Below are 18909 nucleotides of genomic sequence, written 5' to 3'. Positions count from 1 at the left end.
TTTTATTCTGGATTTGAAATTGAATTCCCTTTAACTACATGCGTTAATAAATAATTATCATGCACTCTTGTAAGGAAAAAAAAAAAAAAAGAGAAAAGAAAATTATTATGTATTATTTTCACAAAAATAATAAATTTTACCATCTCCGATTATTGCACTCTCACCCCTTACAAATACTTTTATTTGTGAAGCGACTTTGCGTTGTGATTAGAGTTATAGACTATTACTTTCTACCATCTCGAGTATTAAGCAAAGTCATTGACTCCTGGGTCCTGACCCAACGAAATATCTTAGTCCAGAGGGCCCAAAAACAGTTGTATTATCAAATTAATCAAGCCAACGTTGTTTTCTCTTTCGGAACATTTTGTTTTTTCCTGAGAATTGAAGCAAAAGTTTCTCACTCCTTTCCGTTGGATTCTCATAATCACAGATCCAACAACTGCATTCTTATTTTTTCTCGAGAAAGAAAGAGTGAGAAAACAATAACAAAATCACAGTGAAGAAAAAAAGAAATGGAGAAAATGAACCAGGCGTTGGAGAAGATGAAGATGATAGTGGGAATGGAAGTGGACGAAGAACAGCAAGAAGAAGAGAGTAGCAGCTCCTTCGCTTTCATGGATGACTTCAATCGCAACTGCACCTTGTCCACCAAACAGGTTCCATTCCTTTTTCCTTTTCTTTTTAAAGTCTAAAGCTCTAAACAATTATAAAGACTAAACCAAATTATGTGAATTGTGAAGAGAAAAAACTTCGAGCTAAAAACATTGTGTCAAATTGCAAGTAAGTTTTATTTATTTTGGTTACGAGATGAATCTGAAATTTAATTTGCATTTTAGACTAATACGACCTAGTGTGGCAAAAACTTCTTCTGTTAAAAAATTAACCCTTATATTGTTTGCTAAGGGAAGGGACAATCAGGATTTGCCTTTTGATTTGAGAAGAACATGCATATTTACTTGTTGGTTCTAGTTAGCTCAACTGGTAAAGTATCTCGTGGTTAAATAAGAGATTTGAGGATCAAATCTTGTAGACACCAACAATCAATTGGTGTCTTGTATTGATAATGAAGCATGAATTACCAAAAGTTGTATGACAATCGAGTCGATTCGATGATTTAAGTTCATTACATACCTGTAGGTCCAGGACTGACTGGAATAGGTTTAGGTTATATCGAAAGTAGATGATCTTAAAGACTATTTTAAATTCAAAAGAACTGCGCAATTTTTTTTTTTTTGGGGGGGGGGGGGGGGTCCTCCCCTTGCAGGAAAATAGCTGGTTCCTTCACTCATGGGGCATTTCTATGGTTGATTTTCCATGTGAAGTGGGTGTTCAATACAAGTTATGATTGGTTAGATCTGTGTTTTTTGTATCCTTTATTTTAGGAATTTTTCATGGGTATGTTTGTATGTTTTGTTTTCAGCTATATAGTTTCAGTTTAGTATCGACAAGCTTTTATTTTTAGAGTATTCCATGTTTTGCTGATTGACCTTTGAACATTTTCTATTCGTTGATAAGATTCTTTTGAATTTATTGATCTCACTTACTCTTCTTTCGGATTAAACAGAGGTTTTATGGTTTTGCCATATGCTTTGTTGCTGGTTTGACTTGTACACTCTTGGTAAGTTTTGAACATTTAGTGATTTCAGTTTAGATTTCTTTCTGGTTAGTTACTACTGATTATTTTGAATTATATATGTGCTTTGAGTGGAAAGTTAATGGAGGTGACTTCATTTGGATAAATAGAAAGGTGGCTTATTAGGTGTTCATTAAAATGTGTATCTCTGCTAAGAACCTTGAAAACTAGTAAATGTATATTGAATGAAGGAATTATTACCTATTAAAAATAAAATAAAAAAAAGGCAATTATTGGCAGACTATTGAATCTATGAAGTTTTTCTAGTTAGATACATTTGGATGAACCAGATTTTGCAGAAAAGGGTAATTTCCTTTCCATCTATCCCAGTTGCTCCAATTCCCCAAATATGTGACACTTTTGTTCGTAAAAACTAAATTTAGTGCTCCAAAAATTTATTTTATTTATTTATTTCTTCCTTTGGTTTGCCTTTATATAAGCTGACGCATCAAGGGCAATAGGTTGAAATCTTAATTAGGATTTTCTCGGGAGAAAGTCAAGTAAAGTAGGGCTGTAGCATCTCAAGAGCTCATTGTTTAATAAATAAACTTAGTTTCATGCCTTCACATAACTAGAGTCTATACTTTAGCAACTTTATGCATCAAGATACTTAAAAAAAATCATTATAAATTGCATGAAAGGAAAATGAATCTCTCAATTAGAACGAGCTCATTAGTCATGACTAATTTATCTTAAAAGGCTCAACCATGCTTTGTTTGCTAACTGGTTCTCTGTGTCAAGGATTTCATTGAAGATTCTGCTGTTGCTCGTATTTTTATTTATTTTTCTATTGATAAGTAAGGATTCCTCCATGTCTCATTTCCTTAGATTTTTACACATCTCAATTGAAGTAAGTATGAATCTCGTTTATAGGTTATTGCCATTATCTTGAGCAACCTCTTTTGCAAGTCGTTGGGTAATTTTTACTGTACCAAAAGCACTCATTTTCTGCCAACATGTGTGGTCATTGCACCATTTCTTGTTTGCAAGCTTAAATTTTACTGTTGGGCTTGCTTTCTAGGGCCAGCCCTTTGTTAGATACCTCTTACCTTTTAATATAAATTGGCTTAGCAGAGCTACCAATTTTCAATTCAGAGATTGTCGCAGAAGTAAAAAATGTATGATAAATACATTAGGATACTAATCATTACTTTAACCTTCCTATGCTTCAATGAACTGGAATGATCATAAACCTTTCCACTTGGCGCTGAGATACATATGACTACAAGTCAAAATTTCAAGTGTGCTAATGATCTCTAACTCAAACGGCATTTTGACATAGTAGATTGGGGAAATTTATCCATGTGTGCATGTTGTGGGTTGAGGGTTAGGAGAATTTTTGGATCTAGAGTTTAGAGATGTAGAAGAATGGGTTAGGCCTCAAAGTTGACTTGATTTTGATAAGATGGGTAAAAAGGACAAGAATACTATTTATTGAAGAAAACAAGTTGCTAGAAAATTATGGACAGCACTTGTGTTCATAATTAAAGAATGGTTTTGATGAGTTATTTGATGACTAGTTAGTAGAGAAACTATGTGGGCTTATATGATTTTGATAGGTAAGAGGAAGGTCTTGATTTGGGGTTGTAAGGGAGAAAGAAAAAAAAAAAAAAGAAATTTATGTTGTTAGGGGCTGTATGAATAGTATCTATAAATGATACCCTGAGACGAAGAAGAAAAGAGAGGGAAAAAGAGGAAATAGAAGCCTTCATGCCTCAATATTCAAAAAACTAAATATTTTTTTTATAAAACAACTTCCTTTTATTTTAGTACAATAACACACTTATATAGACTCTAGATCTTAACTTTTTCTAAGAAAACTTTGAAGGGTATGAGCGGACAACTCTAGATCTGAAATTGCATTTTCTGATAACATTGTTTGTTTGGTTGTTAGCATCAAGAAGTCTTTCTTTCTCCAGCTTATTAGAGTTTCTTGATCATTGTACACTTAGCGCTTGGTTGTGATGTACATCTAGTATACATCCTGTATAGTGTTTCCTTATTTCTAATAAAACTTATTACTTATATGGATTAACTATCTAATAAAACTAAAGCAAATCCTAATTAGACTAGTAAACTAAAACCTAAGAAGGTTATAAATGGATAGCTTGGACTCAAAGAAAATGCATCTAAGATACTCAGGATCTCCTAGAAATTTCTATACTCAACTAAATTACCAAAATACCCTTATATTTCTGGAGTTACTGAAATTACTGTTTTGACCCTGAATACAGAACTTAAATTTTTGTAACTAGGGCTTTAGAACCACTACATACTTCAATTGGGATTCACCTGTGGACCAAATAAAATAAATCTTGAATAGACAAATTTGCAGAGCAGTAATTAGTTAATCTTCCATCTCTACATCACACTTTCTCCTCTCTTAAGAATGGGTGGAGGGTGGGGACTTAGGTTCAAAACCCATTGGGTGTATAACTTTTTTTTTTTTTTTAGTGCCTATTATTGATTTGTTGCTAATTGTCCTTAGCTGCAAACTGGGCTCTCTGCCATTGAAATATCTGGGTCTTCCTTTGGGTGCTAAATTCAAGGATAAGACTATCTGGAATCCAATTCTAGAGAAAATGGAAAGGAAATTGGCGGGTTGGAAACGCTTGTATCTATCCAAGGGTGGTAGAGTCACTCTTATCAAAAGCACCCTTTCTAATTTACCCACTTATTTCCTTTCTCTTTTCCTATACCTGCTAGTGTGGCTTATCGTATTGAGAAGCTTCAACGGAATTTTTTATGGGGCGGTTTAGGTGATGAACCTAAATTGCATTTGGTTAAATGGGCTACGGTATGCACTCCTATTTTTTCAGGTGGTTTAGGCATAAGGAAGATAAGACTTTTCAATATAGCTCTTCTTGGGAAGTGGTTTTGGAGATTTGGGTCTGAGAAGGATGCCCTTTGGAGGCAAGTGATAGAGTTGAAGTATGGATGTCTTTGGGGGGTTGGTGCACCAGACCTGTTAAGGGTCCCTTCGGAGTTGGGTTATGGAAGTGTATCAGTCAGGGTTGGCCTTCTTTCTCTCGCCATATTCGGTATGATATTGGTGATGGGTCTAGGGTGAAGTTTTGGCTTGACCATTGGTGTGGAGAGCATCCTCTTGCTGTTAGCTACCCTGGCCTATTCAGATTTTGCAGGAATAAGGAGGCTAGTGTGGCTGAGCTCATGAAATCCCCAATGGTGTCTTTTTTGGGATGTGAGTTTCTTTAGGGGTGTGCATGTTCGAGAATTAGAGGCTTTATCAAGCTTCATGGAAACCATTTATGGTTCTTCTATTAGGGGGTTTGGTGAGGACAAGATGTGTTGGATTCCTAACAAAGCTAAGGGGTTCTTGGTGAAAGACTACTATAGAATTCTTGCTGGTCCTACTATCTTCGGTTTCTCTTGGAGAAGTATTTGGAAGCAGAAGATTCCCTCTAGAGTAGCTTTCTTTGTTTGGTCTGCTGCATTAGGGAAATGCTTGACGATTGATAATTTGCGAAAAAGGAAGGTGTGGATTTTGGATTGGTGCTACATGTGCAAGAGTAATGATNCTACCCTGGCCTATTCAGATTTTGCAGGAATAAGGAGGCTAGTGTGGCTGAGCTCATGAAATCCCCAATGTGTCTTTTTTGGGATGTGAGTTTCTTTAGGTGTGCATGTTCGAGAATTAGAGGCTTTATCAAGCTTCATGGAAACCATTTATGGTTCTTCTATTAGGGGGTTTGGTGAGGACAAGATGTGTTGGATTCCTAACAAAGCTAAGGGGTTCTTGGTGAAGACTACTATAGAATTCTTGCTGGTCCTACTATCTTCGGTTTCTCTTGGAGAAGTATTTGGAAGCAGAAGATTCCCTCTAGAGTAGCTTTCTTTGTTTGGTCTGCTGCATTAGGGAAATGCTTGACGATTGATAATTTGCGAAAAAGGAAGGTGTGGATTTTGATTGGTGCTACATGTGCAAGAGTAATGCTGAATCGGTTGACCATCTATTCCTCCATTGCCCCGTTGCTATGGATCTCTGGTCTATGGTCTTGGGTTTATTTGGAGTATCTTGGGTTATGCCCCTTACTGTTTTGGGGCTGTTAGGGTGCTGGCAAGGCAGCTTTGGTCGTCATTGAAATGGTTATATTTGGTCCATCATTCCTCATGGCTTAATGTGGTGTCTTTGGAGGGAGAGGAATAGTCGTTGTTTCGAAGATTCTGAGAGATCTATTCCAGACCTTAAGCTTTTCTTTTTTAGAACTTTGTTGGATTGGTTGTTTGCTTTGCAAAACAAATCTTTCCCTTCTCTGTTTGTTTTCCTAGATTCTTGCAATTTTTGTGTTTGATCTGTTTGGCTCCTTGTTCACTCCCTGTGTACTAGGGTCTTTCCCTTTTGATATCAATATATCTTATTACTTATCACTCCAACCGGAACCAATTCGGACTTGCCCAAATTAATCTTAAGCCCCGACACCGCCTCAAACCAAATAAGAATCATACGAAGAATCAAAATCTGATCTAGATCAGCATCACAAAAAATGAGAGTGTCATCCGCAAAAAGGAGATGAGACACTGCCAAGGATCTACCCTCTGAGTTATCCACACAGAAACCTGACAAGCGGCCTTCAAGAACAGCTTTATCCAACATTCTTCCCAAAGCTTCCATCACCAACACAAACAACAAAGGCGACAACGGGTCACCTTGTCTTAAACCTCTAGAGCTACCAAAAAACCCACAAAGAGAGCCATTAATCAAGATAGAGAAGCGGACAGTAGATAGGCAAAAGAAAATCCATTTTCTCCACTTGGCTGAAAACCCACTTCTTTCAAGCATATGCAAGAGGAAATTCCAATTTACATGGTCAAAAGCCTTCTCAACATCCAATTTACAAATCAACCCAGGCACCCCAGACTTCAATCTGCTATCAAGACATTCATTAGCAATAAGAACAGGATCCATAATCTGTCTGTTCCTCACAAAAGCATTCTGAGAAGCTGAGATTATATCCCCCATAACCATGCGAAGACGGTTAGCCAAGACTTTGGCAATAATTTTATAGACCCCCCCAACAAGACTAATGGGCCGGAAATCCCTAATCTCACATGCAGCATGTTTTTTGGGGATGAGAGTGGTAAAAGTAGCGTTTAAGCTTTTCTCAAACTGACCATTAGCAAAAAAGTGGTGAAAAACAGCCAAAAGGTATTACTTTAACTTAACTTTAACTTATTACTTTTTCACCTAGCAAAGAAAGAAAAAGGTATTACTCTTTCAAATAGATTCATAGTTGCATTCACTTGATCAGATTAGAAAATTTAGTTGGCATAAGTATCATGGTAGTCCTTGAATCATATCTAATACACCATATCTCACTTCATGTATGCTTTTTAGTGGGGGAGCTCTGAAAAATTTTATAATGGATTGCTCACAATTGGAAAAGGTATGTTGTTTCACAGTTTTGCTAGAACTTGAGGTTTAGTCACTGAGAAAGAGCTACTTTTGCATGAGTTAGAAATAAGAATAATCTTGATACTTTCATGAGGATAGGACCGAGTTAAAAGGTTTAATGCACATATTCTTCGAGGGAATCAACCTCCAATAGTATCTCAAAGAGAACTAATCACTGTATTATTCTACAATGAATTCCACAATACAATCAGTTTAGTCTTATACTCTACTGACTAGCAACAGAGTACAACAAATTACAGCTTATTCACTCAACTAACCAAGTACAAGCTTCTAATACATGTCTTAACCAACTATAACTAACTCTGAACCAGTGTTTACTGCGCAAAGAATGCTGCAGTAATGTATTGTACTGGAGCCTTAACAGTTTTTTCCCCCTTTCCATGCAACAGTCGATGCTTGTATTCTTCAACCCAATCAAGTTCGGAATGACATTCACAATGGGCAATCTTCTTGCACTTGGAAGGTGTGTTTCTAGATTTGTAAGCTGTATGCCCCATTTTGGTATTTTCAAATTAAATAATTAGGTGGCCATGCGTGTTTCTTTCTTTTTTATTTTTATTTTTATTTTTTTCTGTCCCAGGGTGGTGGGATTGAATATGGTATTTGTACTTAATGTGGATGAGATCATGTGAATTTTTTTGGTTTTTTCATTTATTTTGGCTCTATGGATGGTCCAAATCTGATATCTTCCAATTTCCATTAAAGTATCAGATGATATCTTTTGAGCTTATACAACTTCCAATGCTTGTCTTTAAATAAATGTTATAGAAAATAAAGGAGTGGAGAAAGGCTTTTGGTCATTTCATGCATGGTCTTAAATTTAGGTTTTTCTATTCACCTGTGTTTCAGATTTGAAATGTTGTGATTTCATTCCTGGTTTAAATGTAATCTTACGGTTCCAGAACATTTTTATTTGTCCAAATTGATATGAGAGCTTTAGTTATTTTTCCACTGAATGTGGGCAGTCTTTTTTAAGAGATGAATTTCTTCTTCTTGTTCTTCTTTTGTTCCCGAATTTGGCACGTAGTGCTGGCATCCTGTTACATATTCGTATAATTGTATTGTTACTTGTGTTGATTTTTTAATTCAGCCTTTTGAAATAAATTAGGCGTGTAGCTATTTCTTTTTTTTTTTCTTTTTTTCTTTTTTTCATACTTACTCTCTATGGCTATTTTGTGTTCTTTGGATGCTAAGCTGGACTCTTTTGTTTGGCAGCACAGCATTTCTCATTGGTCCTAAGAGACAAGTGACGATGATGCTTGACCCTGTTCGTATATATGCCACAGCCTTATACCTTGCAAGTATGATAATCGCCTTGTTTTGTGCTCTCTATGTAAGTTGCACAGTGGCCATTTTGCTAGTTTTGTTTGTTTCTACACCCCCCCCCCCCCAGGAAAAAAGAAACCGATCAAGACGAGAAGCTGAAGAAGAATTGGACCAGGTGTAAAGGCCCCCTGCCATGGGGATATCCATCAGCCCATGAAGAGAGATAAAATCAGAGAAATCAAACATAGCCCGGGAAAAGTTAGCAGCCCCCAGTCGCTCAGAAGGAAAACGGATGATATTAAAGTCTCCTCCTACGCACCAAGGCAAATCCCACCAACTGATCAGCCCGGTTAGTTCCTCCCACATCAACCTACGCCTTTTGTTAAAATTTGGTCCGTAAACACCAGTAAAAGCCCACTCAAAATGGTCGCCAACATTTTTAAACTTGCAAGAGACCGAAAAATGCCCCACTGCTTCCTCCACCTTTTCCACAACCCGGCTGTCCCACATCAATAAAATACCTCCAGAAGCACCATCAGAACCCAAGTACAGCCAATCAACATAAGGGCAACTCCAAATACTCCGGACAGTACCTCTAGTAATCCATTCTAGTTTGGTCTCCTGCAAACACACAATATCAGCCTTCCAGGAACGCAACAAATTACGAACCTGAAGCCGCTTAACAACATCATTCAGCCCTCTGACATTCCAAGAAAGAAACTTCAAATTCATTGAGCCACAGAGAGAACCCGAGCCCTATTAGAACCACTACGCCTAGCAGAGGTAGAGCCATAATTAATAGAGCTGAACAGCCCCTTCAGCTCTCTTAAACCTTTCATCCCTGGGCTTTTGAAGCTACAAGATGATGTGTTCACCTCAGCCCTCCGCTTTAATTCAACTTCAACCGCCAATAAAAATTCAGTTGCTTGATCTTCCAAACCCTCTAAGGACGTGCCAAGGAAACTATCAAAATTATTAAATCTCCTTTGAAACCACTCAGAGTAAGGAGCTTGCCTCTCTGAAAAATCCACGCCCACCAACCCCTCCTCATCCACAACCGACAGCTCAGCCAAAGCCGAAGGGAGAGAAGAAGCAAGAGGTTCAACAGTAAGAGGCTAATAAGCATCCTCCGAGAAGGAATCTGAAACCCAGTCCTCCACCAGCCCTTCATCCTCTTCGAATAGAGCCGTAGACTCATTGACAGCTTCAGAAGACTCCCACGGAACTAAGGCCAAGTGTTTTTGGTCCTCCAAAACCTCGGTAGCTACACACCGAGGCCGAGATAAAGGAATCGGAACCGCAACCCTCCTTCCGTCACGTAGTTCCAAAACCCACTGCTCCGAATTCCCCCATTTCTTGACAATATCGCCGGAATGCTCCTGAAGGATCAGTCGGAGGTCTCGCTCTAAGCCCTCTTCACTATCCAAGTCTGAGGTGCAAGCCGATACAGGCATGGGCTCATCGGCCACATCGGAACCGAGAGGCTCAGCCCCGACTACATCGGAAGCGTGATTCAAGTCAGACAGCGCCGATATCACATACCTGGCGTCGTCGGCCTCATTGGAGACTAGAAACTGAGTTGTTTCGTCCATTGTTGACCCCAGCAGCTTTATCGGCACAACACCCACTCCATCGGAAGACAAAACACCAACCTCTAGGGACGATGAGGCTGATGGGAGCGACGAAGCTTTAACTAAAGAATGAGAAACACTAATTGGCAGGGGTTTAAGTTCTTTAGTTTTGGGCCGCCAGACCTTGGGTATGGGCTGAGAAGGAGATGGGCCCTGTTTAGATTTTGGGAGAACAGAGGGCCTAAAGACTTGTGTGGGCTCAACACTTCCCCGGCCCACTTCCCTAATGTTAGAGTGTTTAACAACCCACTTCCCATTCAGCCCACACTCCAAAGACAGAGAAAGTTCCAGCGATAAAGGAGAGTTAGAGCCGTGAGAGTCATTGGCGTTAAACTCAAGCATGAAGTCAGCACCAGGTACCAAACTTACCTTCCCAACACCTCTATCCCTCAAATCCTGGTACTGACTACTCAGACAATCTTGATTCTGACTGCTCGGACAAGGTAAGTTTGAATTTTGAATACTTAAATGCCTTCCTTTTTTTCTTCCACCATTGTCTTTCCGATCACCGTCCACCACCGCCGACAAAAAGGATTTATGTTGCCTGAAATGTTGCCCAGTCATGTTCAATACAAATTGAGAAGATGGATTGACGGTAAGAGAAATTGGAACAATAGCCTTGCGAAGATGAAAACCAAATCCTCTCCACCCACTACCCATCTTTCCTTTCGGCACAATGATGGAACCCTTCCGACGCCCATGAAGAAGTTCAGAGATCATAAGAAAGCTTCCGTGAGCATTGGAACCCAGTTGCAAAATGAAAACCTTACTACCATCCCTAAATGTACGAGCAAAGTTACTAGGTGGTATATTAGAAATGAGATCCTCCACATAAGATAGCAAACGTTTAGCACATTCTTTGCCCATGAAAACTGACCGGAGAGAATCCTTGAATCTTTCAAATATACGAAGCATAAAGTAAGTACCACCCTCCTCAACAGAGAATTCAAAAGTCTTGGACTCAACGAAGAAGAAAATAGAACCTCCCATAAGAGCTGAATAAAACCGCAAATTTTGTGACTAATCGGAGGTAGCCAGGCCTCAAATTTTGTGACTAATCAGAGGTAGCCAGGCCTCACAAAGAGAACTTTCTATACTCGGGTCATGTCAAAATGAACTCAACCTTAAGCTACAACAGACACCATAGGTTGCATACCAAAGTGGTCCATCCATTCACATGAATAAATCTCTTTAAATAAATTGGATCCAGGAAAACTACCCTTTGAAGTAACTATTTAACCAATATTTGAGCAATAATCTCAGGATAACTTTACAGTTGCGAATTATAACAAACCTCCTGCTTTGGTCCCAACTTCATATACTGAGGTAAATCAGCAGCAACTAGAGCAGGTTCACAAAGCTTTATAGCAGTATGCAGATCCTTCAGATGCCCCCATTTAGGCTCACTTAGCAGACCTAATGAAGGAAAAAAAAAATGATGATATGGCTTCAGAGATTTTTATCTACAAAATTCCTGGATCTCCCCCTAGGGCCACATGTGCCTCAATCAAAAATAATTTTTAATAGAGTAACATATTCCACATATTCCTTCATTTAGATTCATCTCACCTACCATATTCATCAATTGGAGCATCATAATCATAGCTAGTAATATCAAATGGGCCCCCAGAAGTCCGGTTGAAGTTTGTTCCACCAAAATACTGCAACATGCGGCAACCTTGTCAAGATATATTTGATCATCTGGAATCTAAATATGACTGAATCAGATATAACCTAAATGGAAAATAATATACATCATAAACATTATCCATATAAAAGAGAACATGAGAGATCATCAGTTTTGATTTTACTTTAATGGCCAATTGTAGTATTCTCTATCCCATCCCTATAGATCTTTCATAATCACTCACCCATGGCACTAGCCCTTTCCCTATATAGTTGCCCATTGAAGCTATAGACTTCTTTCACCAAAGCTCTAGGAAATATGAGAAGGTTTACTGAAACTTGATTAAAACGTGAATGAAAAAGGAAGTGAAACATTTCAATTGGAACAAAGGAAGCCAGCAGGAATTTGGAAGCATTTTGTTGGACACCAGAAAAGAAGCATACAAAACCAATTTAGATTTCAATTCTCTGAAACACTTTTTAATAGAAGTAAATTTTGTCACACGTCTTTTTTAATTAAAGCCAGCATCATTTAAATTATGCATCATACCATATAATAATTTTGAAAGCTTCCTCCACGTTGAAAAAAGCGTGCAACAGCAAAAGCAAGGTCTTCAGCAGGTCTATGAGGCAATCTTCCACCCCATGTTGTATACCTTCAAAATATCAACTTCAGAAAACTAAACCCACTCCTCTGAAATTTGTAGCCATTTACATTCAAATACTTACTAGAAAATAAAAAATTATAAACAAACCTTCAAAGTGAAGACACCTAATACTACTAATCATTAAACCACAAACATTCATTAATTGAACACACGTTCTTGATAAGTGATAAGTGTTCTAGTAGTAAAACTAACTATAAAAAGAAAAGAAAAAGGAAAGAACATTACTCTAGTAATCAGAATTTAAGGCATAAGCATACCCATGCTGCAAGACAGAATAAAACTTCTTTGGTGAAATTATGATATATCAAAGGATACAAATGGAACTTGTCAAGCATCATGATTTGCACAAACTTAAAACTACAAAATATTCACAAGTGAAAACAAATTTTTATATATGAGATTCAACAACATTGATACATAGCTTTCCTAAGGAATTATATGAAGAAACTCTCTAAGAAAGCAAGGAAACTGTCAAAGATGTGACACTAGATAACTATTGTTATCATTTCATTTTTCATATTGTCAAATATTTGATAGTCATATATGATTAATTCATTTCTAAGGTAGTTAAAACATATTGATTGTGAAAAATCAGATAGTTGTTGATTTCACATCTTTCAGATGAGAGCTATTGAGTCATAGGAACAATGAGAGAGAATTAGTTGGCTGATTCTTCCTCTTTTCTTTTTCTTTCTTTTATGTATGCAACAATTTCTATATTCTGATTTAACAGGGTCTTTCTTTATTGCTTTCTCTTTTCCTTTGTCCTTCAGTGGTTTTCAATGGTCAGTGAGATAGACATCAGAACAGCCCCAATAACCTTAGTCAATCATTTCCTACCACCTCAGACACTCTAGAATCACACCCCCCCCCCCCCCCCCCCTATTTGAGATTTTATTTTATTAGTTATGGTCAATTTTATATTCAAGAGAAAATTTGTAATTTTTGCAATTCCTATAAATTAGGGTATGTTGTTAATTTAGTTGAGTTTAGAATCTTTTAGGAGATCCTAATTATCTTTGGATTTATTTCCTTGGAGCTCAAGTTAGTCTTTTATTAGGTTTTAGTTTCGTAGTCAAACTAGGAGTCCCAACACTACTAGGATAAGAAAGAGTCCTTGATATATATATATATATATATTTATATATTTAGAGGGAGAGAGAGATAGAGAGAGAGAGAGAGAGAGTTGATTAGTAGTGTGGGGGGCTCAGGCCAGATAGTCAATACAGACCCGCTTACCAAGGCCAAGATTGGCTCAAGTAGCCAAATCCAATCCATAAGATGGAGATACACCAAACCCAGTTGAAGTGAGCCCAGCCCAATGACACATATGTTGAGAATAAGAAATTATCGTTCGGGAGAAGCCCACAGTGTTCGGTCCACTATCGACTAGTGAGGCGGTGGGAAAGTGATGATGAAATAATTAGATTCGAGTCGGTTACCGAGAGTTGTCAGTGCCTTTGGGAGTTCGTTGCCGAACACTATTTGACGTTTGGAACAAGTTTCAAGAGAATTCTCAGAAGGCATGATTGTTTCTTGGGATTCTGGGTAACAGTGAGATTGCATGGAAATTGGTGAAAAAGTAATGATTTAAACCCCACTAAGGAGAGAGACTATATAAAGGGAGTGAGGGTAGATGATTCAAGGTGGTTAGAAAAAGAATGCAGAGGAAAGAAGGAAAGAGAGAAAATAGAGAGAGGGTGAGTAAGGGAGAAGAGCAATCAAAGGGGAAGGGGTGTTGTTCCAAAAACTCACAGAGATAATAGAAATAGGACTATCCAGCTTGTGTTTGAAGCCATTTTCCTGTAGGATTGTTAGGAACCCACCAATAAATAAATTGGGGGCCAAATCCTTTGTCAGGACTTCAGCTCTCACAAGTTTGGGGACTAGAAGTAGAATTATTGAGTGTTTTGAGCATAGAGGCATGTTGGCCTTTTTATGTTCTTTTTTCCCTTTCTCTTCTATCTTTTCCTTTTCTTCTCTCTTTGGTGCCTGTTCATACAGCCCCTAACATTATAACCTCTCTTTTTCTTCTTCCTTACAACCCCAAATCAAGTGTTCTTTACCTCTCAAAACCCTAAAACTCCACATATTTTCTTCTATCAAATGTTCATCAAATAACTCATCAAAGCACTTTTTAGTTCCTCACAACCCATAAAATGTTCTTTAAAAATTCTAAACCCCCCACGACCACATGTAGAAAAANTAAAAAACTTTTTTTTTTTTTTTTGATAAGTAAGAATGATATATATAAACGAAAGGCTACTCTATGCATGAAGAACATAGAGCAAACCTAGAAAAAACAAGACAAAAACATAAAAGAAAACCAAAAAACAAAAAAATTACAAAAGAGAAAGGGAGCAAAGAAAAGAAGGGAGGGAATCACTAGACGTGAGTCCCCACGCTCGAGACCAATCAAAAAGAGTTCCACAAAAAGAAGCAAACATCTGATCACTGGAGCTATCCAAATCCTCAAAAGTCCTCCGATTCCGTTCCTTCCAAATACACCAAAAGATGCACAATGGGACTAAGTTCCAAATCTGAGACGAATGCTTCCCCAGCCAATTCCACCAGCCATAGAGCAAGTCTGTAATTGATTTAGGTATAACCTAAGACAAGCCAAAAGTTACAAAGATAAAGCTCCATAAACGATAAGCCATCTCACAATGAAGAAGTAAGTGATCAACCGTCTCTCCACAATAACGACACATAATGCACCAATCCACAAAAACCAATCTCCTTAATCTCAAATTATCTCCCGTTAGGATCTTATTCCAAGCTACACACCAAACAAAAAAAGAAACTCGCCTAGGGGCTAATACTCTCCAAATAGTTTTCCAAGAAAAGACAGTTGAAGGAGAATCCCCTAATTTGTTATAAAACGACCGGATGTCAAAAACCCCATTAGACTTCAATTTCCATCTCATCCAGTCTCCAACATCCATAGGAAGAAAATGCAACCCTTCATCCATCTCCCAATCATTAAAATCTCTAATAAAACGAACATTCCAAATTCTTCTCTCCTCCACCCCCTACCTTAGCAAAGAAGCTTCAACAGAAACCTCCTTATCAATGGCAATACCATACAGCCTTGGAAAAGCCAATTGAAAGGATTGATCCTCATACCACCTATCTTGCCAAAACCTCACTCTACTCCCTAACCCAACAATTAACTGACAATTTAGTAGGATGTTGAGAAGAGTGGAGGGAGCTGGTTTGATCCGTGGTTTTAATCTTGAGGGTAGAAGGGATGGTGGGGAATGTGTTTCACATCTTTTGTTTGTAGATGATACTATCCTTTTTTGTGATGCAGATGTGGAGCAAATTCTTCATATTCGGTTGTTGTTGCTTAGTTTTCAGGCGGTAACAGGTTTGAAGGTCAATGTGCATAAGAGTGAAATGGTTCCAATAGGGGAGGTTGTTGATGTGCATGCCCTGGCTGAAATTTTGGGCTGCAGAGTTGGAACTTTGCCTATGTTGTATCTTGGCATGCCGTTAGGGGCTTCACATAATTCCCCTTCGATTTGGAATCCAATCTTGGAAAAAATTGAGCAGAAATTAGCTGGGTGGAAGAAGTTGTACTTGTCTAAAGGGGGTCGTTTGATGTTACTTAAGAGTACGCTATCTAGTCTTCCGACTTACTTTATTTCGTTATTCACAATTCCTACTCAAGTGGCTAATAAAATTGAAAAGTTGTAAAGGGATTTTCTTTGGGGTGATAGCAAGATTCATTTGGTAGGATGGGATAAAGTTTGTCTTTTTTAATACCTAGACCTTTAAAAACACACGACTTACTTCAATTGGACTTCACATGTGAACCCCATAAAATAATTCTTGAATAGGTGAATTTGCAAAGTAATAGCAAATCAATCTTCCATGCCTATTATTATAATTATGACTATATAATTAAATTCATCATTTTCCAACAACTTAAAACTTTAGGGACAATTGGTAATGTATTATGGTATCACAGCAGGTTGATTGGACCTTGCTCATATGATTTATCTCTTGTCGATGTATTCTAATATTTACCATCTAAATAATCTTTTATGATTCACCCCTTTTCTTTTCTTTCTATTTTTCATAAGAGATATTTTCGCTTCTTCATGCATATTGGTCATTTTACCTATGCGCTTCTTACTCCTAGTACCTTGCATCATAGCAAAGGATATCATCACATAACATTAACTTGGCATGTAGTTCAGACCTTTAAATCACTGGTAATTAGGAATCCTAATGTGGAGAAATTAGATCATAGGTTGGCTAGTTGGAAGAGGCTTTACCTGTCAAAAGGGAGGAGATTAATGTTATTGAAGAGTACGATATCAAGTTTGTCTACTTATTATTTATCTTTATTTACCATTCCTACTAGTGTGGCTAATCAGATTGAGAGGTTGTAGAGGAATTTCCTGGGAATGGGATGGATGAGTTAAAATATCATTTAGTTGGATGGGGCAAGGTGTGTGCTCTTATTGCTAGTGGTGGATTAGGGTGGCAATGTCATTTTGATGTGTGGTCTCACATGGCAAGTATCCTTATAACCATATTCCAAATATTTGACAGTGTTTTGTGTTTCCCCAACCAATTCCTCCATGAAAAAAGAAAAAAGAAAAAAAAGAGAAGCAATTCAGCATAGAAGACATCATCCACTGAATCCCAAAAGCTAGAAAAACTTCTCTCCATAAAGTATGAGCAAACTTACAATGAAGCAAAAGATGGTTCACAATTTCCCATCGCAACGATACATGCAACACCAATTAACTAGGGCAGTCCTCTCTTAACAACATTATCAATGGCAAGTATCTTATCCCAAGCTACTGTATATAAAAAAGAAGACACCCTTTTAGGCACCTTTACACACTAGATCTTCCAAAAAACACAATAGTAAAAGGGGGACCAGACAACAAATTATAATAAGAGTGCACATCAAACAACACTAGTCTGAGTCAACTTTCAAGTCAGGTTATCATCCCCCTCACCCCTCCCCATATTCGAATAAAGATGTTCAAAAATAGAACATACACCCTCCAACTCCCTACCATGAAAAGCTATATGGAATTGTAAATTTCAGTTTCCAATTCCCCCTTTTATGCAAAAATTACCAAGTTTGAAATCCTAGCTTCTTTAGACATAGAACAAGCAAATAGATCTAGAAAAAGATCCAAATGCGGTGACCCCCCCCCCCCCCCAACACACACAAAAACAGCATACACTACCTATCCAAAGAAACTCTATGCACCTACCCTAATACTCTTCCACATTCCACACCCATGAGTCCCTCTTACACCTCTAGTGCACCAGCCCCCCTAGTCACACCATATTTGGTTGTTATAAATTGACGCCATAACCTATTACTTTCCTTCTCGAAGCACAATAACTACTTTCCAAGCTAGGCTTGATTAAACAACTCAATTTTTTGAATCCCCAAACCACCTACCTCCATTGGCAAACAAACCTTATTCCAAGAGACTAAAGGATATTTAAAAACTTCCTCAAGTCCCTCAAAGAAAATTCCTCTAAATCTTTTCTAGTCTAGCTGCCACAGCTTGAGGGATAGTGAACAAGGATAAAAAAAATAAAAAATAAAAATAAAAAGGTAGGAAGGCTCAAAAGAGTAGTTTTTAACAAATTAAGTCTGCCACCTATTGACAAATATAAACGTTTCAAACTAGAAAGTCTCCATTTTTTCTATAATAGTACCAAGACTATTAAGGTTAAAATACACCATCACATTTAGTGCTAATCAAGCTCACAAATTTCAAGATCTCAACATAGAAAGGTTAGACTAAGGGTCTACTGGTATCAACCTAGCACGAGAACCTTTGAAGTTGGGTCCACCCGCATAAGAGATCGTATTATAGAATAGATGTAACATACACAACTCTTGCTATATAGATTTTTGGGAAAATTAAACCAAACTTCCTTGAAGTTTTATGAAATGACACTTCACCGGCCATGAGGGTTAACTCACTCTTGAAAACCGGCTTGCTAGGGGAGGGTGTCCAAGAGCTTATAAACACATGATTAAGTTTATTCTTACACTTAATCCATGTGGGACAGTTTTATCATAACAATGTAACAAACAAGTCTATGCCCTATTATATTGTGACTTCACTTAGATAANACCAATTATCCAAGCATTCCTCGATTTTTTGAGTTACTTTATTCATTTCTACTAAATAATGCTCCAATAAACTCGATACAATAGTTCCAATTATTCCTCTGATTGGATCATTGGTTAAGCGAAATTTTGTAACACAGTAGGGCCTCCAATTAGTAAGTTGACTCAGGCCGATTTATTAGATTTTGAGATTATCAATCGACTTAATATGGAAACTCACTACCTTCAATCAACCTCAATTGAATAAGTGGTTGTGGCATTTTGGGGTTGAGGTAACTCATTTATGGGGAGGATAGTAGCTATGCAGTTTGGGGTGGAGTGGGGTGGATGGTACATAAATCTATACGAGGCACTCATGATTGTGGTCTATGGAAGGGTATTAGAATGAGGGGATGCTTTTTAAAGTACACTCATTATGATGCAGGTTCTAACAATCGGATCCAATTTGGTATGACTTTAGGTGTGGGGATCAATCATTGAGGATACTTTCCTTATCGTGTTTGAAATTGCCAATGATAGGGATGCTTCAG

The 18909-nt window shown here is 37.7% G+C and overlaps 2 protein-coding genes across 2 annotated transcripts in view; one reads left to right on the top strand and one right to left on the bottom strand.

Moving 5' to 3' along the window:
• The first annotated feature begins 255 nt into the window (after positions 1-255).
• On the top strand, positions 256-8514 carry LOC112038822 (uncharacterized). The gene is made up of 4 exons (XM_065781800.1): positions 256-656; positions 1565-1618; positions 7457-7530; positions 8283-8514. Exons 1-4 carry the CDS (start codon positions 513-515, stop codon positions 8512-8514), a joined length of 504 nt encoding a protein of 167 aa, XP_065637872.1. The 5' UTR covers positions 256-512.
• A 2705-nt stretch (positions 8515-11219) lies between these two features.
• The window catches only part of LOC112028432 (beta-galactosidase 9), a 34638-nt gene continuing 26948 nt past the window's right edge, over positions 11220-18909 (bottom strand). The window contains exons 8-10 of the mRNA XM_065781808.1: positions 12141-12246; positions 11538-11625; positions 11220-11380 (exon numbers count right to left, since the gene is read on the bottom strand). Of these exons, the coding sequence (XP_065637880.1) occupies positions 11235-11380; positions 11538-11625; positions 12141-12246 (340 nt within the window). The 3' untranslated portion in view covers positions 11220-11234. The remainder of the gene's footprint in view (positions 11381-11537; positions 11626-12140; positions 12247-18909) is intronic.

This window comes from Quercus suber, unplaced genomic scaffold (assembly GCF_002906115.3).
Source record: "Quercus suber isolate HL8 unplaced genomic scaffold, Cork oak 2.0 scaffold_279, whole genome shotgun sequence".
NCBI classification, from domain to species: domain Eukaryota; kingdom Viridiplantae; phylum Streptophyta; class Magnoliopsida; order Fagales; family Fagaceae; genus Quercus; species Quercus suber.
The sequence above is the reverse complement of the archived record's forward strand: the minus strand, read 5'-3'. Positions and strand labels throughout refer to the sequence as shown.

Coding starts and splice junctions, on each gene's coding strand:
- LOC112038822 (XM_065781800.1), top strand. CDS start 513: ATGGAGAAAATGAACCAGGCGTTGGAGAAGATGAAGATGATAGTGGGA. Junction 657..1,564: donor GCACCTTGTCCACCAAACAG/GTTCCATTCCTT, acceptor CGGATTAAACAG/AGGTTTTATGGTTTTGCCAT. Junction 1,619..7,456: donor GTTTGACTTGTACACTCTTG/GTAAGTTTTGAA, acceptor TCCATGCAACAG/TCGATGCTTGTATTCTTCAA.